This window comes from Trematomus bernacchii, unplaced genomic scaffold (assembly GCF_902827165.1).
Source record: "Trematomus bernacchii unplaced genomic scaffold, fTreBer1.1, whole genome shotgun sequence".
NCBI classification, from domain to species: domain Eukaryota; kingdom Metazoa; phylum Chordata; class Actinopteri; order Perciformes; family Nototheniidae; genus Trematomus; species Trematomus bernacchii.
This window is the reverse complement of record NW_022987648.1, coordinates 12,394,341-12,417,963: the sequence shown is the minus strand read 5'-3', so window position 1 is coordinate 12,417,963 and position 23,623 is coordinate 12,394,341. Positions and strand designations below refer to the sequence as shown.

General features: G+C 40.4%; 2 protein-coding genes across 5 annotated transcripts in view; one reads left to right on the top strand and one right to left on the bottom strand.

Moving 5' to 3' along the window:
* Positions 1-2,869: 2,869 nt before the first annotated feature.
* Positions 2,870-12,779, bottom strand: LOC117485725 (basic leucine zipper and W2 domain-containing protein 1-A-like). Of its 2 annotated transcripts, none has more exons than XM_034134391.1 (12): positions 12,668-12,779; positions 11,873-11,946; positions 11,297-11,473; positions 11,026-11,120; positions 10,864-10,929; positions 10,575-10,710; positions 6,209-6,318; positions 5,402-5,572; positions 5,077-5,223; positions 4,760-4,898; positions 4,445-4,567; positions 2,870-3,578 (listed from the first exon to the last, which is right to left on the bottom strand). In XM_034134391.1, exons 2-12 carry the CDS (start codon positions 11,934-11,936, stop codon positions 3,547-3,549), a joined length of 1,260 nt encoding a protein of 419 aa, XP_033990282.1. In that variant the 5' UTR covers positions 11,937-11,946; positions 12,668-12,779; the 3' UTR covers positions 2,870-3,546. The 2 variants fall into 2 exon arrangements, with proteins under 2 accessions (XP_033990282.1, XP_033990283.1); XM_034134392.1 differs by having other exon boundaries at positions 12,658-12,763.
* Positions 12,780-14,178: 1,399 nt separating this feature from the next.
* myo1b (myosin IB) overlaps positions 14,179-23,623 on the top strand; it is a 70,379-nt gene continuing 60,934 nt past the window's right edge. For 2 of the 3 annotated variants that reach the window (XM_034134209.1, XM_034134208.1), the window contains exon 1: positions 14,180-14,433. The gene's annotated coding sequence lies outside the window, so the exon portion shown is untranslated. Of the gene's footprint in view, positions 14,434-23,623 lie in introns of all 3 variants that reach the window. The other variant, XM_034134207.1, reaches the window with a different exon arrangement.

The following is a 23,623-nucleotide window of genomic DNA, read 5'->3' as shown; positions in this document are numbered from 1 at the left end:
GGAGGCTTGCTTGGTAGCACATGTATGCTGGGCATTTAAACAGTGATTCTGCGCCACTCGATGACGTAGTATGCTTGAAATAGTGACTCTGGAGCAGCTTTACTCGACATTGAGAAACGGCCAGTATAGTGCTTCGAGTCATGGAGCAGCCATTGTTTGTGGAGTGTTGAAGAAATTATTCCCAAAACCCGGAAATAAGTTAGCATGTAAGCACTTCCTGTTCCCTAGTCTCATAGTTAAAGGTTTTTTTAATAGATTTTTGGTTAGATTAAATACATTCTGTGGTTAATAGACGCTTAAGAGATTCTCACATTTTGTTCTACGACATAAAAACATCAGCTGGTGAATGTCTGAAGCTTTTACGCGTTTAAAAAAAAGGCAGTTGCTAGCAATAGTCCGCCTTTAGCATAGTGGGGGTCATGTGACCTGGATGCAGTCGTTCATTACATGAGCTTTTTTGTTCTGGTGATTGTTTTCAGGCTTTAAAAGTGTTAAGATGTTGAGATTACCTAAAAAAAGATTCATTTCTAGAAGTGATTCAGTTCACTTTGGTAACCCAAAAGATCATTATTTTCAAAGAAACGTTCACTAATACACAAAACTAATGTTCTAAAAGGTTCATAATCTTAGTTTTGGAACTGCCTCTGATGAATGATAACCATGAGAATAACGTTTCAAGGCCACAACAACACAAAAGGCAGCTACCTGCCTCCAGGAGACAAGCTGGTGAGGGTGGCAGTTTTACCTTCAGGGACTGCCAACAGACAGAGGCCGTCAGCCTAGAGCCCAAAAAAAACTCATCAGGCCTCTTGGTTTTAAGAGCTTAGCGGTTATTTCCTGTCAGAGAGGTGCTCAGTTGACCGTAATATGACTACATTGAGGTTGACTGAGGCTGTGCTGCGCTCAGATGTTTGGCAGGAGTTGATCCGGGGACATATTTGCAGCATTTAGTGAGTCAACATGTTGATCCTCATTTCCATATTTCACCTGGATGCTAAGCCAAGCATTAGAGTGGTCTCCCATGAACACAAAAGAAAAACAAAAAAAACTGGCCTGCGACAAAATGCTGCTTGAAATGCAAAGCAAACGGATATCTCTTTCAATTAGCTATAAACGAAAAACAGTGCATCTTTTGTGCTCAGCCGCTCGGTTTGCATTTTTTTGTCATGAAGCGAGTAATCATCGCAAGTCTCTCTTTGTCCAAAGCACTGTTGCCCCGTCTCCCTCTGTTTTCTGACAGCATTATTCAGATGAGTTGTGCATTGCAGTCTGAGTCATGTTTACTGACCAAAGCCGCAGTGTGAAATCCAGAATAATTGCTCCCCAAAACTCCCCTGGCACAGTGTTCTGGTCTACTAAAGTCAAGCAGGAAGTCAAAGTGAGGCAGACATTTCCAAAAATAAAAATGTTCTTTTTATTTTTCCTCTGACAATTTTGATGTCATTGGAAATAAATGAATACGAAAATACTCTGGAGGAACGTCTGTGAAAAAGCTAAGCCTAGGGACACCTGCTTTATATCCAGCTGCTTTCTTAGAAACGGGGGCAAAACAAACAAATATGTCAGGGGCACAGTGTCTATTTTCAACACGGTGCCTGTACAAAAAATGAAGAGCAAAGGGTGGAGATCACTGTGTGGAGGCACTGGTGACAGGCAGATAATCCCACCAAGATGGCATTGCCAGCGCTTTTCACAGCAACGGGATGGGGAGCATCATTGCCATTCAGAGCTACACACACACGACTACACACAGCGTAATCTTAAAAGCAGCCATGTTCCCTCCCTTCCCGCATGTCACTCTCAAATTGTTTCATGTTCTTTAGAGTGACTAAATAAAAACCAAAAGGCAAACAAATCCTCCAGAGACAGAGAAAACACTGGTGTCGGATACTTTGTAGTTGTGCCTGCGTGTAATACTTTCTAGTCTGGTTTCTTCAAAATGGCTTTCTATTTGAGCTTGACTCTTTTAAACTGTGGGAGGCTAAATGGAAGGAGGACGCAGCTCTAAAGGGTTTACTGCCATCTGTTGGTACTGAGGGAAACTGGTAATCAGTCAATATTGTTTATGTACTGTACGGTTTATTCATTGGTGATATGCATGCTGACTTGAACTGTATTACGCATTCTATGGAGCAAGGCCATTGTAGAGACACTTGTGGCAATGTAACAAAGGTCTTTCAGCTTCCCCTTTACCTACCCATTATACTTCTTACCACAACCACTCTTTTCACACATTCAAGGCCCGAGTAAATGCATGCATGACTGCTGCGGAACTGAATATTTTTTCTTAAGAAAATGCACACAAATGCTCATGAATTATATAATGGCTCCATTAGGGGAAAAAAGTTAAATGTGGATTTTTTTCTGTCATTGGTTGGAGAAATAAAAGTTTCCCAACAACTTGACCTGCCCGTCACGCACAATATACATTTCACTCAGAATTAGTTTAGCAGCAAGTCGGTAAAAAAGGCGGGCTGTTTCTAGGACTATGTAAAATGACTCGTCATAATGAATGTGCACGGACCTGCGTTTTCATAACATCTTGAATCACCATCTCACTCCGGTTTTTGCATGCTTGACTGCACCATAATTACCATTTAAAGTGGGATAGAAGTGGGGTGAATGAGATGGTTGTTTGCACCTCAGGTCACGCATGCTAGGTTGCCTTTCTTGATTACTTGATTAGGTGAGGCTAGAGGAGATCGGAAAATCAAACGGATGGATTTTTCTAAATTTCTACAATAACCTTTTCGTACCATTAGCCGTGTGTATACGACTTAATATTATTCAAATTTCTTCTAATTGCTGATAATATTTCTGTCATGCTCTAATTTGGTGTGAATGTGAGAATAAATCCAGCAGTAATGAAAACCATTAATTCCCCTTTATTTAAAAAGTCAAACTGTATGGTAAAGGTAAACAAAAAAATACAATGCTTGCATGGTTGTTACACAAGATGTATAAAACAAAATTGAAGTTCATATTATGGGGCATTGCAACCGTGACCATTGCTTTTAAAACATGGCACACCTCCATTTACGGGGAGACAGAATCTAAAAACTGCCAGGGAAAAGTCACATAATTGGCAGTATAATGTAGAGTGAGGTTACAAAAACGGTTTGCCTCAGAGGACTCAAATATCAGGGCTACACAGATGGACCTCTGGCTAGCAAGAGTTCCATGACCAAAGACAATAGCTGTGAAATATGCCTCCAAACTGGCTCATTTTACAGGGAACCGTCTGTGTCCAAAAAAACAAGTCCCCTTTTGTCACAGGAAAGGGGTTTTGATTAATTTAGCGAAATGCGGCACGGCTCCTGAAGGAATTCAAAGAGTATTGATTGAGACAGGAAACATTAAAAAAAAAAATGAAAACAATAATAAAGCCCTTACATTACAGTTGAACTAGATATTAGGAGGTAGGGATTTAATAAAGAAGGAAAAAACTAAATACAGACAAGACTCCTGCAATAAGTCCCTCTACTGCATCTGGTGCTATGATAATGTAAAAATACAAATCAAGATGGTAGTTTTAGCCAGAGGTCATCAGTCGGTCTCCTCTTCCTCAGACTCGGACTCTGAAGAATAAAGAAAAAAAATCAGTTAGCACGAGATTAAAACAATGACGCACAATAACCATCAACACTGATTAAAACAATGACGCACAATAACCATCAACACTGATTAAAACAATGACGCACAATAACCATCAACACTGATGTTAACCCTTAGATATGGATCAGAAAGAAGGTGCAAATAGAGTGGTGCAGGAATGAGTCCTAAATTGGAAATGGGTTGCCCGTCTTAAACCCAGAAATGAGTTAGCATTTTAGCACTACCAGCCTCCATTGTCTCAAAGACAATGTTTTTTTAAATAGGTTTTATGTTACATTCCAGAAATAAGGTCCATCTTTAATACAAGCTTACGAGATTTTCATGTTATTGGACGACAAAATTCGCCAGTAAACGCCCCACTCGTAGCTGAAGCTGGCATACAAATGGCTAAATGAGACTACTTCACGCCCTCACGCCGACCATTAGCCGCCTTTAGCTTAGTTATGTGACCGTGATGTAGTTTGTTTATAGCCAAACGCTAGTTTTTTTTCTTCTTCGAGTGATGGCATTTACGCTTCAACTTTTGTAAAGTGTTGTTACTATGTGGAGATCATGCCGTATGTCTGATCAAAATGTATGTTTGTTTGCCAAACATTTTATTATCATTTTCCAAAATCCAATGAAAATCCCATTGCTACTAGTAGATGGAACCATTGTTATGCCAACTTCCAGGTTGGATACCAGTAAAAACATTCATCGCTGCACCACTCTAACAGGGGATCGATCAGTTACATCAACCAATCTATGCAGCCCATACCCATGAATAAGGTAGCTCTAAAATTACCAATAGACAAAAAAGGTAGGAAAAATAAGACTTTGAGGTGCTTACCTTCCTCTGCGTTCTTGAGCCATTCGACAAACTTTTTCATCTGCTCAAGGAAAACGCTTTTTCCTTTAGCAGTGTGGGCATCGTTGTACCACTTCAGAATTGCCTCCTCACTCAAGACATCCGCTGTTTGAAGAAACCAAGAAGAAAAATTATAATCCATGATGCCAACAGCACAAATATTTGCCCAGGTGGTCTCCAGGCAGGATGACAACATCCATCAAGACAAACTTTTGGATCTAATCCGTAGCCATCTGGCTTCACACTATCAAACTTAACTTTTCCTACAAAAGGCGAAGATGGAAAAAAGGAGCTTACCTTTGTAGAGCAGAACCACAATTTTCTGGAAAGAGTTCATGAAGTGGATGTTGTCGTAGCAGTACTCCTGGATCTTCAGCAGGAGGGTGAGCTCGGAGAGGCCCTGGGAGGTAAACGCCTTCAACAGTGGGCTGTATTGCTGAGTAAGTAAAATGGGGAGAATACAAATTAGAAAACAAAATCTGATTTGACGAGTTCTTTCTCTTTGAGCGGGGGAAAAATGTGGTTAAGTTAGACAATTATCTTCTCTGCTAAATTGAAATCTTACAGCAGCCTAGATTGTATTAATCATTTATTTTTTGTATCAAAGTTGTCACCTTTAAGAGTTTGATGGCTTGTTCCGTGACCAGCTCCTCCTTCTTGTTCCACTCCACAGAGCTCATTACACTTGCCCAAATCAGCCCAATCATCGTCTGCTCGGAGATGTTGTTCTTCTTGATTTCCTCTCGGACGTAGAGGATGATCTGCAAGAAACGAGTCCAGAGATGGAACGCATGTTATTGGAGAAAATGTGGAAACTGCGGACAGCTTATGCTGCAAAAGACTGAAGAACGCTTGGAGGACACTTTTCATTGATCAACTGCACCCTCAGGGGTCGGTAAACAAAGTGGGACTGTTAGTGGAAAATGTAATGAGGCTTACATCTTTGAGGGGGTCGCCGCGTGACATCTGCTCCTCAAGCTCCTTCTGAAGCTCCTTGCGAGCACCAATGGACTGCTGGTTTCTGGCATGGTCCGCAAGCTCCTTCAGGCCGACGTCGGAGAAGTACTTTGAGAAGTACTCGCAACTGCGCTTGTTGGCAGGGAAAAGCTCCTGAAAAAGAAAAAGGCACATTGTCAAACATTAAGGCAAAACCTGTTTGCGGTGCAATCCTCTTTTTTGCTTAGGAAGGTTCCTACTGAAGTGGAAGGATCTAGAAGTATTTGTGCTAGCCATGATAAGTGCAGTTTGAGTTCTCTAGATGATATGAAAGGAGCATCAAGGTTCCTTTAACTTAGGATACACTGGACCATCGTTTTAAATAAGTAGTTACACAAGTTCTTGAGGCTGCAACAGACATTCACGGAAACCACTTTTTTATTCAATTCAAACCGTGGTAAAGAATTATATATTTCCAATTGTTGTCCACATTTTTAAAGCCCGGATGAAACACTTTAAGAATGCACCAGGTAATGTTTTGAGAATTTTTTTTGTTTCCTCACAGCAGACCGATCAAATATATACAATATATTTTTACAATTCGACCAATTCTGCTACTCTAATTAAAGATGCTTTGTTTATTAGAGGGCTGGATGCTACAATAGCTTGGGACATTGTCAGTCATGTGGGTTACTAATCTTATTTTCATAAAACAACTTAAGAGTGCACAGGCAGGCTGCTGATGCTAAATGCTTCTGGGAAGCTCCACCTGAGCCGTGTTAAAGAATTTGTACTAGACGTAATTCTCACCATGAGCCTGCTGTCCATGCCAACCTTTCGGAGACTGGCAGAAACGGAGTTGATGTCCTTCTCAGTAAGCCAGGATCTGAAGAGTTTCACAGCGAAGCACGCAGAAACACCTGAACAAATGCATAAAAATGGTTGTCAGCTGTTGCCGACAGACCTGCCAGGATAAAGTTAGGCCTGGGTAATGCGTCGGTAAACAACGCCGCAGGAGGCGATTAGACAGGTTTTAAGCTATACAATAATAAAAACAAGGATGCTGCCAACAAAATTAGTTTGGACCACAGGTGTAATACATTTTTTTTTTTTTTAAAGTGAAATGTTTTTAGCAATCAATCATTTCAAGTACAGGTTGCAAATATGAAGACAAATCCTTTTCATCTATCTTGAGGGTGTCGATTCATTTAGCAAAATGGCGATAATTGGGCTCCATTTTGATTTATTTAAAGCCATCCATCAGCTTTTTTTCCTTTGACTTAAAAAAAAGACAGCAGCCCCATTCTCATAATTGTTCAGATATTTATCAATCCATACTCCAAGCCTTTAACAAGTCCATATAATATTATTCATACTAATGACAAGGGATGCTCCGATCGATCGGCCACCGATCGTTATCGGTGCTCTCTATAAAGGCCGATCAGGAGAGCCGATCAGATGACGTAAAATACATGACACTTTTCTCTGTGCTCGGCAAAACAAGCTCGCCAAAATGGCTTCACCGGTCTGGCAGTATTTTTAAGGTGTCCGAAAAAGACAATAAAATAGCGTTATGCAACGTGTGTGAAGCAGAAATCCTGCAGCTCCGCACGCTGTGACGGACTGGTGAGCGGAGTAACACACACACTAAGAGTTAAACCTAACACACTTAGCTATTTTATCTACCTCTGAACAAGCTAAACTAGTTGTTTGTGGAAGTGCACAAAAAAAATGAGCCCCATTAACTGAGTTTTAAACATCACTTTAAATGGAAGATCCCCATAGCCCCCACCCACCCTATGATCGGATCGGCGATCGGTATCGGCCGATGCAATAAAAAGCTTTTTCAAGTGTAAAATGTCCAACTCAATACATATCCTTTTCCCAATTCTCAGTTTTTAAGGGGTTCCTTATCAATAATGTGTGTGTGGTCCTGTATTGAAGACAATAAAAACAATTCTAAACTCAAATATCAACAAAAGGATTGGCCTCAAATCTGCACTATAGTTTGATCAGCTGCCCTTTGTTGACACATGTTCTTTGAGGCTAGCTTGGCGTGTCAGCCTGTAAGCCAGTTTTGCATGTCTGTCTATTGAATCAAAGTGTGCATTCGTCACTGCCAACTGATTAAATCCAAATAGTATATTTATGTAGTTATGCGGTCATCATTGGAAAAGCAAAGGATAATGATAATTGTACTTGTGTTTAAGAGAAATACAGTAAGGGGAGCAGAGTTTCCGTTAGCCCGTAATTTGACCGGTAAAATATGCTGAAGACCGGCAAATCTAAATCTCTCCGGTCAAAAATAATTTCCCCTTAGCACAATACCGCATCAGTTGCGCCACTTATGTGACAGACAAGAATAGTATGTGACAGACAAGAATAGTCAATTCTAATGTCTAACATTTAATGTGGAGAAAGAGATGTCCTGTATGGGTTGATCTCTTGGTAATGCCTCTGGGTTCCGGTGGGCATGTAAACTAATGCATAATGCTGCGCTAAACTTTGCGGCCTCACCCAGTTGCATAGCGACGCTTATTGTTTAGGTGTCTTGATAAGCAGGTAGTCATATCATTAGCTAGAAGAACTAGCTAGATCTGATCGATATGGACATAAACGCGAGTGAAGTCTAATCTGACGGGAGAGAGATCAGCTGCTGCTGAGTCGACACGCAGCTATGCATAATCACATGCAGCGGATATATATATAGCACCAAATTGCAACTGAAGTAATCTATCTACGGTCACTTTTCACATTGAACATGTGCTTTTATTAAATAAACTAAACGCCTATGTTATTTATCCAATGTATGTGCTTGTTTCAGTGTCCACTGCTTTGCGTATTCACATTCTCCCTCCGCTCTGTTTCACACACACACACGGAGGCAAGGAGGAGAACAACAAATCTGCATTATTGCCCCGAACTCTGCTGTCTGCCCGTTTGTGTCCCCCTTAGTTTCAAATTTGTTTATTATTATTTTTTAACCTCAAGCCGTTATCGTCACGGAGGAGAAGGACACACACAGCCTGCCCAGGTGGACGCGCGCGAACGCGACAACGAAAGTAGCGTGCGCATTCTAAAAATAGCTCACAGATGGTGAGCAGGTACCGCGGTTTTGAACTACAGTATTGAATTTGATACTTTTTAATGTACAAATACTTTGTTACTGTACGATAATAACAATAATCCACAGCTGCTTCTCTCTGCTCCAGAGGATAACAAAAAGATATTCAAATTTTTATTTCGGGGCACCGTTGGGGGGGGTACCCGAGCAGCACCCTGCCAAGGCAGTAAACCTAGGCGAAACACTTATAGATATGTTTATTTTTACTGTCGGGTCACTCATTACTGGATCCGCGAGCTGCATGATACTGGCGGGCTGTCAGGAGGAGAGAGCGCTCCGTTTATTATTCCCGTGTTGTTATAAGTCACTGTACACTTTTGAATAATGTAGTTACTATCTACTATAATTAGTTTGTTTAATATCGAATCATATACATTTGCTTTAAAGCTCAATACATAACAAAGACTTTTGACCGGCACTTTTCTCATTTTGTCCGGAAGTTTAACTTTAACGGACATGTTGACCGGCAAAAAAATAAAATTCTAACGGAAACTTTGAAGGGGAGCACAAGAAAAAGCCCTAAAACATCTAGCCATCATAATGTACAACTTACATTTTAAGGAGAATATATTATGCTAAATTTCAGGTTCATATTTGTATGTTGTGGCTCTACTGTGACATGTTAACATACTTTAAAGGGCCCATGTCATGCTTTTCCGGTTATTACCCGTCCCCTTGTGTGTTATGAAGGTTTTTATGCATGTAAACGGTGTGCAGAGTCACAAACCCTCAAAGTACACCCTGTAGCGAGTAAAACTCTAACACAGAAAATACCTCCCCAAAAACGCCTCGTTGGAGATACGTCATTGTCCATTTGATTCTTCCATTTCTTTCCGGGTACGGCATGATGTCAAGCCGTACCCGGAACGAAATGGACCAATCCGTGGAGCCGTTACGTTAAGCCCCCGCTGATTGGTCCAAATTGACCAATCCACGGACTTCCTCACACACACACACACACATCTGTGTGCAGGGAGCAGGCAGCTCAGCTGATTTCTCCTCCCTGGCTGCAGGCTGATAACAGACAGTTGGGATCGCGGCGAAATTCTCTCTGCAGACCCATTCTCACAGAGTTTATCAACCTTTTTCTTACTCAATATCAAGCCACACTTATTGTTTTTACTTTGGCTGTGACTTTGTGTGTGCTCAGGATGAGTTTGGCTGTGTATCGCTAACAAGGAAACAACACCTCCACGGAGCTCAGCGCGATTCACAACGTCCCGACCAATCAGAGCCTTGAGCACCCTCCCTGTGCTCACAGGGAGGGTGGGGTCTGGAGCTATTGGAGCTACAACGAGCCGTTAAAGGCAGAGAGTGAAATTCAGTGAATACACGTAGTTTACAGAGATGCTGTATGAGAAACCAATGTGAGTTTGGAAAATTGCACAATATAAATCTATTCTAGTATACCTCAACAATGGAATTATGATCAGTGGAAATGGCCATGACATGGGCCCTTTAATGTTCAAAAATGTCTTTATTTCTCATACTGCCTGTGCTGGAGCACCTCTTTTCACCCCGTCTGAAACCAGAGCCCAGTCTGCTCCGATTGGTTACCTGGCCAGCTCTGTTATGATTGTTCAACTGCTTAGAGATGTGTCCGAACTCTTAATATATCACGTACAATGTGTTGGAGCGCTAGCCAAACAAGGCAGAGTGTTAAAGCGTGGATTCCAATGATATCTATCAATTGAGGTAATGTTTAGCGTTAACTAAAAATAAATGAAACATGTCTTGGCATTTACTTCTTTCCCATTATATTCAAACTTGAATTGAATGTTGGTTGTTTCATTGCTGGATTATGTTTGAACTAGATTTAGGATGAGACATACGTGTAACTTGACATAGATTTTCACTTTTAACCTCAAAATCTTTTATAACTGAATAAATCATGAAGATGTTGGTAAGAAAAGGTAAAGTAAAGGCAAAAGAGCAACCCAGAATGATATGAATCGACCCTCTACTCATCGTATTATTTAATCTCAGTCCATAAAAAAAATAAAAAAAACAATAAACAAAGCTATGCATGCCTGCAGAAAGAAGAGTATGTACCTTCTTTGACCAGGTTCTCATTGAAGAGGCTGCTGAGAATAGCTGCAGACAGATTGCTTTTGGCCAGCAGAATTCCTGTTAGCATGGCTAGCTTGTTGCGCTCAGACTCGGTGAAGCCCTTGAGAAACAGCAGCAGCTGACAAAGAGAAAAAAAAATATTTAAGAAATCCTCAAGGCTGAATTGAATCAGAAATATTATCAAACTTTTTACATTCGAGTTGGAATAACATGGTTTTAAATGGACCTAGACAGGTTGTGTTCCTGTAAAGATGCACTACCATAGACAAACCTTTTTAATCTCCTCCTCGAAACCTTTCTCCAAGTATTTGTAACGCCTGATGAGCTTGTTAAAGACCTACAGGAAGCATAAGACATATTAAAAATAAAAAAAACAATGATGAAAGAAGCAATGATAAAAGTGAAAAATTAGCAGGTAATTGATGGTATTCACCTGGGCATATGCCTGCATGGTCTCCATGTCCTCTTGTGCTTTGAAGAGGCAAAACTCTGTCCGGGTCAGGTCGTCCGCCAAGGTTCCGCCTGGGGCTAAAGAAAGAAAATAAAAGGACACTTGCTATATTCTGCCAGTATGATGCTTCATATTAATGGTCGTATGTTCACTATTTAGTATTAAAGATTTCCTGGGTACTACAAATCTCGTGCCACAAACAATTTTCATCTTTACGATTTATTACATTTAAAAAAAGAGTCCCGTTTCTTACCCAGCATTCCACCAGCCACCAGGATGTCAAACAGAGTCTCAGCATAGCGTCGGTAGTCGAGCTTGGCACCAGAGGCATCGAGGAACTTCGCGACGGCTTCCAAATCAGTGCCAGATTGGTTCAGACCTTGTACTATGCTCTCCTGAAAGTGGGTAGGGTCAAATCTCTCCTTTTCATCTGTGGAAAAAGAGACATTGAATAAAGCTGATCAAATCATTTCTACAAGACGTGTCGAAAGCCATATCTAAAGTCACATTGTATCTCCCTTGCATAAGGCATTTAAGTTAGATCTTCAAGTATATAGGGAGATTTTATACAAAAATGGCTACATAACAGTTTTTGGTACAGACACTTTGGTATAGAATACAAAGTGCCAATTTAAATATACTTTATATCTAGTCAGTGAACAGATGACTGACTTTCAGTAAATAAATTTCACATTTATGTGCATGTGATTTTAAGTAGTTAAAGTACCTATGTGTTCGATAAAATTACCACCAAAAAAAAATCCAGAACAAAGTCAAGCTGGCTATAATCATAGTGTGCATAAAAGTGTGATCCCTTAAACTTTCTCACCTCTTTTGCGGGTCTTGAAACGCTGGCCTGTTAGCGTAGGCTTCTGCTGCCTTTGATTACTCATAAAAGACACTCTAGGAGACACATAGGGAAAATAAACAAGATCAGGACATAAAATACCATTTATTTCAAATTCGATTGATCTACGGTGCATTGAAAAGAGATGCATGGCGATGCACGTGGCTGAAATTAACTAGTCCAGTTATCCCCAATGGGTGTTAACATAGTGCGACACAACATTTAAAACGTGAGGGTCGTTTTAAATGGCCGTTGATCCAAAGAGAATTGTAATGGGAACAAACAATGGGACAACATTGTCGTTTTTAAAGTGGATGTAACGATCACACATATATGCAATGAAAAACAAGCTAGCCGTTAGCCATCGTTTTTACTTCCTGGTCTGACATATTTTAAGGGCCATGTAGTGATGTTAAGTTGCTTGTCTTAAATAAAAACACCATAGTAACTCTGCATCGACAATACAGCAACACGATTCGCCGTGTGTCTACCATTGTTTAAGGTTGTGATGCGAATCGGTCAAACCACGTGGTATTTGGCGTTAACATTACACATTCCGTAAATATTGGTTTAGCATGGTCTGGAAATAAAGCGAAAACTGTGGTAATACCGAATTTAATACGTTAAAGCCACAGATGCCTGGCTTCAGACAACACCGGATACCGCTAAGCTAGGTTAGCTAACTAGAGTCGGCATGACGCAGTGCCTTAATAAGCTTAAATGTACGACCGTCAACACATTAACATCTTGTTAAGCAAAATACATACATAAACTCACCGAAATCCTCTTAATGAGCAAAAACAGACCGTGAAATAAAAGAATAATATAACTGGACTCCAATAACGTTACTATCAGTTCCAAGGAAGAGGAAATTGTGGACGTAACAGCACATGCGCATTAAAACGGAGTCTACGTGGGTCATTCCACTGGTGTGGGGGTGTGTAAAGTTCACAAACTGTAACAGAATAGATCAAATGCAGTCGTAATGAAATAACTATGACCAATTAGGTGGGAAATGAAGTAGTTAATGCGATGTGGTTGCTTTTACTCTTTTTGTATAGTCTAAAATGGAGTGTGGTAACACGTATCAGCGTAATACACCCCTCTACATTTAGAAGGGATATTATTTAAGGGTCAATGAATGGGAGACAGTTTCATCTCCCCCCAAAACTGAAAAGGGGTTTTTATGGCTGCATTTCTTCATCGACCCTCTGTTGACCCACCAAACTGACCTAAAGTTAATATTAATAAATAATGGGCCAACAAGTCGTTGCTATCTAGCATTAAGACACATGAGGGAGGTGTTGGGCTGTCGGGTGGATGGAGTAGCTGTCTACGGGATGAACGGAAACTTTAATGTTGCGTTAATATTCACCTCGTAAATCTTGGTTGTAATTCCAATAACTACATTAACATGTTTGGTAAATTCACTTATTCCTTTTCCTTACAAACATTTAAATGTTAGCCCTATAATTGATATTATGCCAAAAACTAGTGAACATACTTAAATGCCTTCGTCAGGCAATACAATGCATGACTGTATATTTTAAAAAGAACTATTCATAATAACTACACCACAAGGTATCAGTTCACTCATCCAAAGAAAAACCCATCATCTCAGTGCTTCTGTCTAAAAGTAATTTTAAAGTGTAACCTTTTATTAGAAAACGTGTTTTGATATAGCAGTTAAACAGATACACAGCAGTTGTGCAATGTAATACAGAAGCCTACAAGTCTTACATGTATGTAGGCCTACTTTAATCAAGTTGTTCATGACATTCTACTTTATACCTCTCCTCTACTACATTTTGCAAGCCAATATTTAACTTTTTACTCATTTACATTTAGACAGCCTCAGTTCCTTTACAGATTTAGATTATTAACTAATACAAAAATGTACATCGATTTACAAAGAAATATGTAGGCTACATATAAGTGTAGGTTATCATATCCAGCAGCAGTGTGTCATTCAAATTAGCTCCACTTTTACCAGCTGTGATAGACACATCAATAATCATAATCCCGTAAACCATCATCCTTTACGAGTACTTTTGTACTTTTTCTTAGGTCAGATTTTGAATTCATGACTGCTATTTATAAGAGAGAATGTTTCCAATTAATTACTGCTACTTTTACTTACAGTAAGTAGTTTACTTCTACCACTGAAGATAAATAGTGGACAAAATAAATAAATAAAATAAACACCGATATTTCCGACAGTATTTGAACGCGTCACCGCCCCACCTCCCCCCGCGCTGGAGGTGATTAGGGACGCTGGACTAGCCCAGAGACGCCGCTTCAGCCACTCCCTACGCCCGGCAGACTGCACGCTCAAGTCCATCCAGAGCTTCATTCATAGTGCTGAGATCCGGATGAGAGCCACGTTCAGCCTCATCCACCACAGCGGACCCGAGTTCCACTAAAGGCACGCCGGGAAGGGTTTCAGGAGCCACTCCACACTGGGCGAATCACTTCTGGGATCCTACTTTTGCCCGCAGAGTGGATTTAGCACGAGAGGGAGCTACTCTTGCAGAGATAAAGAGGCAAGTTTGACATCTTCTCTTACTTATCGTTTAAGTGTTGTAAAATGTAACACTACTTACTTATCGTTTGGGTCATATTCTTGACATTGTTGCAACTTTGTATTCTCCAAAGTTAACTTTGCATTGTCTTCAGACCGTCTGCTCCCCAAGACCCCAACTCATTCATTCCTCCTCACTTCGTGCAGGAGGGGGTTGGGATTTTTTGTTTATCTTTCTTTTTGTTTGTGGACGGTTTGTAATAGTTGGAGGATAACGCTAGTAAGATTAAGTGTGTCAGAGTTTAGTTTCGCAGTTTAAAACAAATCTTTTGATCTAAACCAAGGCTCATTTAAGCAATGCAAATGTAAAGTGTGGTCGCTAATTGCATACATCTGCGGGTTTAAGCACCATTTTTGTCACTCAAGAGTCAAACCCATGGAGACCCCTGACACAAGGACAGTAGCAGATGTGTCAACCATTCGAACAAAAGTTTAGTCTTATCAGATGGCAATATGATAAAGTAAGGCTGCATAACTGGAAATAATCGTATCATCACAAAAGTGAACAGAAAGCACTTTTCTAATTTTAAAGACATGTAAACTTAGACATCCATGTTGGGATCTTTACAAGTAAAACCATGTAGACCTACCCTATATGATCTGTGGATACACTTGCAGGATAAAAAAGGTCTTTAAACTGACTGAAGGTGGTTTCAACATCTTCTACGCCCCCATGGTTTTCAGAAATCTTAATGCAGCTGAATGGAATAAATTACTGCTCAGCATGAATAAAGCTATTCACCTCTGAGAAATATCCCAAAAGTTCCTAGGAGTCGACCTGCATGCTTGCTTTCTTTCTGCCGGGATCCCCTGTGGGAACTTGTAAAATCAAAGGAGGAGAGGAATGTCTTGATGGGAAGAGAGACTGTTCTAGATGTAGGAAAAAGCTACATCCCAGATCGCACTACATTATTAAACTCTGGTATTGGATGAGAATAGATGGTTGTACCAAAGGAGAAATGCTGCTGTAAAATCCCAATGGAAGGGTTTTGAATGTGTCTGCATTTTGTAATTGGAAACAGCAACTATGTTCACATGTGAGTCAAGGTCTTCAGAAACTGCTGATTGTACTCAGACTAAACACAAGTTTACTTTGACTATAGACTGAAACAGTATAGTCCAAACTTTTCCATCATTTCCACTCTAAAAATAGCAGTTAAGTATTGAGCCATAACCGATTTGAAAACATGGATTCAGTGGAAAATGTTCAAGCTTGTCATTTGATGGAAGATTGCTTCCATGCTTGGCACTGTTGTTTTTCAACTCCTAATTCCAATCGTGAACTTCAAATCCCAAGAGGATCAGACCCCCCCCCCTTTTTTTTTAAAGCACTCTTTCGTGTTCCTCAAACATGTCCCGCCTCTGTTGGCCACAGAGTCTCAGTTGGGAAGCCAGATGGGAACTTTATTGCCCGGCCGCGCTGATCAAACAAACAGTGATGTAAGATGACTATGAAAGGTACAGCGCTGTGGTAAGCCTTCTGAATTGCACAGACTCTCCTGGAAAAAAGTAACAACCGTTTAGCTCAGACTTGGAAGACGTCAGAGCGTTGGCTTCTACAGTAGCTCTCCTCAGGGTGAGCTTGTTGGCTGGTGTGCTTTAAAAAGTTACACCAAGTTTCGATTAAATGTGCCAAATGCTTATTTTTGTTGGATGCAGAGGAATAATGTGGTGTTTGTACAAGACCAAAGTCCCTCTGCCAGTGCCATGGTGATGAATAGTGTTTGCACTTGTCTGCCCGTGCAGCTTAGCGTAGTGAGGCGTGTGTCTTGTGTTGGCCCTGCATCAACAGAGGTGCCCCCCCCCCCCCCCATTTTCTGGACCATGAAAATCCTTCAGCAGCCTCTGTTAACGCAGGAAGCATCCATAGTCCTGTGAATGATTAGTAGTTGGTAGTTGCATCTCCAATTTAGTGCCTTATCACTAGGGCTGCACACATAATCAAAATGTTGTCGAAATCACAATATGGACAAGTGCAGTATCCAAATATGTACATTACAAATATTTCATGTGTGTTAATGGAGTATTGTGATGCTGCAGAGAATTTCCTGCCTACAGATGGTATTCTACAGTCTAAATTAAAACGTTTTTTTGTGGTACAGATCCTCAAAACTATGATAATTTAAAGGTTTTTTCAATGGAAATGTAATACAAAAGATAATTCCTCCATCGCAAGTAATATTGCAATTGCAATATCAGTCAAAATAATGTATTTTTGTCCCGATCGTGCAGCCCCTGCTCATCACCTTAGCTTTTTTCTTCTAGTAAATGCTACTTTTGGAGTTCAAAGGGTTCTAACTCGCATATTGTCGTTAATGTCTTCCGCATTAAACTTCCCCCTGTGCCGTATGACTCCACATTTTCCACACATTAAACTCTACGTCTTTATTCTCCCAGTGCAGCTAGAGTAATAACCCTTTACATTATAATTCAGCTCACTGTTGCTATGTTATGTCCACTACAGCTGGTTTCTCCATTCACAAACCGAGCCAGACCAAGTGTTGGACTGCCTGTTGTGCCGGAGTCGCCAAAGCTGCTAATGCACAGCAGTCTGGGGAACGTTTCAGTGTAGTCATGTACTGTAATGGAGTGAACATTTTTAATCTTGCAGGGTTCTCCTGTGTGCGTTTATGTGATAGCTGATAGGCCACTTCAGAGCTATTGTTACTCCAACAGCTTGCACCCTGAGGATCTGAAAGAGGACTGTGCACCGTACTAATTGTTTTTAGATAAAACACCATGTATCTCTCTTTTTAGAGCCTTACGAGTGGACTGTGTGCATAGATAATAGCATGCATGTTTCATATGTAATGGCATTTTACAAGATATGGTCGCACGACATTGCCATCTGCAAGTGTGAAAAAGTACAAAGGTAACTACCACCTGTTTCATGATGCAGTTGAAATCAGTGCTGAAGACCTATAACTTTCACCTGGTCTATGTATTATGTATGAATCACTCTTGTTTTTTGCAATGTGTTTATACAACAAAGGCTAATGCATATTATGGACAATTTAGCACACTCATGACTCATGACCCATTGCATATAAAGAGAAGGGGGTAAATGACAAATAATAATCTGCTCCATTTGGATGAATTCAATAAATGGTAAAGTAAAGATTAAAACTCAAGTCTTATCACATTTTCCCATCAATATTTATATATTTCTGAGAATGCAGAGCCAAAAAGTCCAAAATGGAGGAAGCTAGCTTAGTAGCTATGTTGCGTGCAATCCAGTTTAATGTATTTAACCTCCACTGTGGGAGTGTAAACTCCCCAAAAGAGCAATTGTTTGTAGACAGTTATAGACAGGATGTGATCAGGCCTTTTTCAAGAATATATTGAACGCCCACCTCATCAAAGAAAAAAAACAGACAATTAAAAACCCATATCATGCAGCATTAGCAGTAGAAAATATACAAATATTAAGATTAACATTAGAACTCAAGTCTTGCATCGATTTTCAACTTTGGCGAATAGAAGCCAAAGAGCTCAAAAAAGAGGAATCTATCGTAGTTGCTGTGTTGCGCAATCTAGTATCCACGTTTATTTTTACCTCGTGTTTACTGGAAGTTATTATTCAAAGTCCAACTGAGCCCATATGCAGAAACCCCTAACATTACTGGAACTGTTCTGACTTTTGCTCATAGAAAGAAGCTGACAAAGAAAATGTTCGGGGCTTGAAGGCCAACCCATCACAGAGTTGTTCAATCAATAATTTGTTTGCTAACTGGATTAATTATGGTATGGTTGTTTGAACCCTTTGTCATTTTGTTTGCCGGCTGTAGGCTCATGTTTTGCAAATGTTCCGGCCTCCCTGCTGTTTGAGCTGTATTGTAAATAAAGAGCACTGTTTGTTTGGGCTACAGGTTTATGTTTAACCAGACTGAAAGGTGGCGTGGCATTGAAAGACCATTCGACACGCAAACTGTGTGACACAAGATAGAAATCAGCAGTCATTAAGTGCAAGTTGTAAGGGGTTTTCGGTCAGTTGAGTCTTTTAGTTGGCCTGCAAGTGGAGTTGTCATTGTGCCAGCCTTTGCTCACACCTGGAGCAGTGTAGAAACTCTAGATTGCAGGTCACTTTGTCAGGCAGCTTGCTCTCACTCTCTGCCCCTCTAAACCTCTGTCCCTGCTCTTTGGCACAGCCCCATGCCCCGCTGTTGCTCCATTATGGAGGACTTTAATCTCCATCAGTGCCAGCAGCCTGTGATGTTGTGACTCCTGCCCCCATTCGACAAGGCCAAACTGGATCCGCAGGGAATTTTGCAGAGAAGTCCACTGCATAATGCATTTTATTGTCATTTGTTTGCACTATAGACACACTCTGTGTTCTCAAACAACCACTCCCAAGGCAGAATGACGCCAATCATCATTTCGTGTAGCTCACACAATGCTCCTTTACTTTCTCATGACGTTTTATATAATGCAAGCTTGCTTTATTGATGATGACAATATTGACCATTACATAATTGACTCTGAGCTGACTTCTATTGTTTACCCCACAATATTTTTGTATTTTACTACATATAATAGAGCATTACACATATATCGCACCACACAGTTGCCTTATTCACCTACAAATGTGTTTAAAAAAAGGGCAAACCTTTTGAAATAAAATCAAGTGGAAATGTATGTAGTACGCAGCAGAGTATACTATTTGTTAAAGATTACAAATAAAACATGTTTATCAGAAAGGTATACAAGCTTTGAAAAGGAATTGTCAGTGTAATTATTTGTGATCGGCAGTCAAATCCTAATCTTTAATAAATGAATAAATGGCCTCCATATTATTCTCAAATATATGCTGTCCAGCCTTTATTTTGTAGGAAATCCTCTCTTATGGAAGGCTTGATAACCTTTGATGTAACCAATGTTTGGACTGTGAACCTTTTTTGCAAAAAATTCAGTACATGTTTGGTCAGAATTCAAGCTGAGGTCTATAAATGTTTGCTAATGTTTGCTATATATTTTTTTTTTACGGGTATAAACTCAACAGAAAAAGCTTAGGGTCCAGTAGAATCTCTTTTGAAGTAATAGCTGACTTCTTCTTAATCAAGCAAATGCACCCTGTCAAGTACAACAGCTGGTTTATTGGCTTAATTTATTTGTATTTTCTCTACTAAATATGAGTTTAAAACGCCTGCTCGGTCGTTGACCTTTGGTTCAGTGACTTTTCCTCCTTGCTAAAGGACAGATAGATACACGTGGGCTCAGTCGAGGGTCTGTAAATAATGTATGTACATTTTAATGGTATTTTTTTCATGTTGACCTTCGAGCTCGATCTGACTGGGAAATCTAGGTCAATGTCAGCGGCAGGAAGCAAAGTGTGTCCCATAATATTGCATTGAAATCCAGGTCCCCATTGCATTAAATCTCTCCCTCTGGGTTTTATTTTCCCTGTTGAGCAACTTGGCTCTTCTTAATACAGCACTTTAATCTGTGGGAATTATAAATCCAACTCCAATTTCCAATCCAATTCGGTGACTTGTACTGTATGTATGTATGATCAAAACATCGAGTCAGTAGCGTCCTTCTCTTGACATTCAAGGTTTGCTTTAGTTGACGCCAGCATGCGTGAAATTGAGGAGAGGGGGGTTGTTTAGTGCAAGCAGCAGATCATTTGTTGACTATATATTTTGGCGGCAGATGGTGTCTAAGTTACCCAGGAAGTTGTAGCTAGAGTAACTATTAAGGGAATCCTATTGAAAGACGTCTAGATCCAGACATTTAGAAATATATGTTTCTTTTTAAGATTCAAAATGTGGTCAAATAATGTCCGAACATCAGGTTTTGGAAAGCAGACTCAAAACAAGTGACATGCATCCAGACGATGGTATTGGACCATACGTTTTTCTACATCACTGATAAATGCGATTTTTTGATTTGAGATTAATAGCATAACTTTGTGGGCAAACGCTTTCCCTCCTAAACATGCATCAACAAGATTTAATCAATCTCTTTGATGCAAAATGCATCAGAGAGATTGATAAAGCGGGACACTTCTAATCCATTTTCTAAGACTCATTCATCAACGGGGTCAAATTGATTTAGAAAATGACTGTATTTGGGAGAAAATAATAACTGGGAGTTATTTTTAGCATACATGTGTACATTGAAGCAAATCTGTTCTTTTACTGACATAGACTGGTAATCTATGGTATCTCCCAGCGGTGAGGATAATCCCCTGAGTTTAATCAAGGCTGTCAGGTTTCCCCCCCCTCTTTGGATCCAGTACACCAGTTAACAGCAGGCACCAACTCTTATTAATGGGATTGTGTCAGTGGCTGCCTAGAAGCCAGTTTTAAATCTGGGGTAGTGGGTTCTCAGCAGAGGAGCCGAGGGCACGCAGGCCGCAGACGCATGCAATATGTTTTTTGGACAGTGTGGCACAGACACTCAGAGTTCACACTGTTCTCCTCCCCCCCGGGTCATTAGAGTCTACAGCATCTGTTTTCACTGAGGAGGAGGCTTTGTCCTTTTAACTCCTGTTTGTTCATACCAGACCTGACTCAGCATTTCCACTGTAGCATGCATACTTACTGTCAGGCAAGTTTGCTGTATCTGGGTAGTTAACTTTGTAGTAATTGGTTTGATTATTATTGGTTTGATTATTATTGATTGTGGCGGGCATTCATTATCATGCAATGGATGGCCAATACTCAATGAGGGGCATGAAACGTTTGTCCATTAGAGTATATTCACATGTAATTTATACAAATTATGTTTGAGTTAAATTCTAGAATTAAAATAAGTAGATTTAAGATTTTATTTTAGAGATCGGATAAATTCTACACATGTTGATCGTGGTGATTTCCCACTATCAGAATACAATAACAACAAATTACTTGAATATACTTCAAAAGCTGTTGGAGAAGAAAACGATGGAGCCTGATTTTGAATAAAACATGGATTTCCATTAAAAAAAGTAACATACTTCACAATGTTGCCTTTTTCTAAACATATTTATTCATGCTTGGATTATGATTGATGATTGAGGGATCACGATTTAAGGAGATCTCGGACGCAAAAGAAAATATTTGTTTGCAGGCGGAAGTCAGATTATGTTTTGTATTATGTTTTTGGGACATTTTTGATGGTTATCTGAATAATTTCATTTTCTTATCGTTATTTTTGACCAGGTTAATATTGACATTTCCATATCGTCCTAGGCCCACTCTAGTAATCTCTTGAACTAATGTAAAAACCTAGGATGCTACAGCACTACAATGAAGCCCTATATTTAACGTATGATAACAGAGCATGTGATGGCTGTTTCATCCCCCCAGAGAATCTGCAACTATGTAAAAAGGAAACAAGTCGATTCTAAACTGCGCTGCAGACAACTAAAGCAGCTGGTAGACATAAGCCGTCCCCGGGAATGCTTTGGCACGACGCCATCAGACCGGCATATTGCACTAGTCGGCGGGCACTTAGTACCAGACCTCACTGAAACTGTGGGCTGACAAGTAAGCAAATATTTTTCCCCTTGCTTTGTACTTGCATCAGAGTTTCCGTTAGAATTTTTTTTTTGCCGGTCAACATGTCCGTTAAAGTTGAAATCTTCCGGACAAAATGAGAAAAGTGCCGGTCAAAGGTCTTCTTTGTTATTTATTGAGCTTTAAAACAAATTGATATGATTTGATATTAAACAAACTTATTATAGTAGATTAACTACATTATTCAAAAGTGTACAGTAACTTAGGCCTATAATAAACGGAGTGCTCTCTCCTCCTGACAGCCCGCCAGTATCATGCAGCTCGCGGATCCAGTAATGAGTGACCCGACAGTAAAACTAAACATATCTATAACTAGTTTAGGTAGTTTGAGAGGTAATTAAAATAGCTACGTGTGATTTTCTAACCTGAAGTGTGTGTTTTGCTCCGCTCACCGCTGCATGTGATTATGCAGAGCTGCGTGTCGACTCGTCAGCAGCAGCTGATCTCTCTCTCCCGTCAGATTAGACTTCACTCACGTTTATGTCCATATCGATCAAATCTAGCTAGTTCTTCTAGCTAATGATATGACTACCTGCTTATCAAGACACCTAAACAATAATGGCGCGTTTCGACTACACGGCCTCGCTCGGTATGGCTAGGCCTCGTTAGGCCTTGTTAGGACCGGCTCACTTTATGCTGCGTTCCCATTACAGTTTAGGAACTGGGGTAGTAACTATAGTAACGCAGTGTAGGTGGAGCCGTGACGTCATCTTCAATGAGAACCCCAGAAAAACAACACAGCCGTTAGCTGTTGGAGCTCACAGCTCCTCATATCTGTTCAGAAACTAGACAAAAGTTAAACAAGTACAAACCACAGACTGTCTGTGTCATGACGAGTACAGTCGCTGGTTTATTTATGTCTGTATAGGCCGTTGTTGTGAGTGTGGACGGTCGGAGCATACACTGCGTTAGCTTAGCCGATCTCCATTAGACAACACGCATTTTAAAAGGTTTTTCGCCTTCCGTCTGTCTGCAGACTTGTCAAAGCATTAATTCATGGTTTTTACTAACCGGTATCAGTATGTTGTTACTTCGGCATCATTTTGAAACGTGTATTACAATTAAATCACGGTCAAATACGTTCATCTTGTTGTAGTTGTAGCCCCCTTTCCAGCGATTCTCTCTCTAGTTTAGCATACTCAGCCCGACTCAGCCTGGTTGTTCCTGGCCCTAGAACCACGATTTTATGGGGCGAGAAAAACTGTGAATTAGGACCCGCTAGCCGGTACTAGGCCAAGTGGAAACGCAACCAAAAACGGGCCGCTGACGTCACCGCTCTCTTAAACGGGGCTCCGCGCTGCAGTGGAAACGCGCCATAAGCGTCGCTATGCAACCGGGTGAGGCCGCAAAGTATAGCGCAGCATGATGCATTTGTTTACATGCCCACCGGAACCCCGAGGCATTACCAAAAGATCAACGCACAATCAACCCATACAGTACATCTCTTTCTCCACATTAAATGTTAGACATTAGAATTGACTCTTCTTGTCTGTCACATAAGTGGCGCAACTGATGCGGTATTGTGCTAAGGGGAAATTATTTTGACCGGACATTTTGACCGGAGAGATTTAGATGTGCCGGTCTTCAGCAAGTCCGGTAATTACCGGCTAACGGAAACTCTGACTTGCATCTGAGTCGAGATCGAGCTGTAAC

Excerpts from the sequence above, each read along its gene's own strand:
- LOC117485725 (XM_034134391.1), bottom strand. The coding sequence starts at position 11,936 with ATGAGTAATCAAAGGCAGCAGAAGCCTACGCTAACAGGCCAGCGTTTC. Across the intron at positions 5,224-5,401 it reads GCGGCGACCCCCTCAAAGAT|ATCATCCTCTACGTCCGAGA; the intron begins GTAAGCCTCATT and ends CGTTTCTTGCAG. Across the intron at positions 4,899-5,076 it reads AAGCCATCAAACTCTTAAAG|CAATACAGCCCACTGTTGAA; the intron begins GTGACAACTTTG and ends TTACTTACTCAG.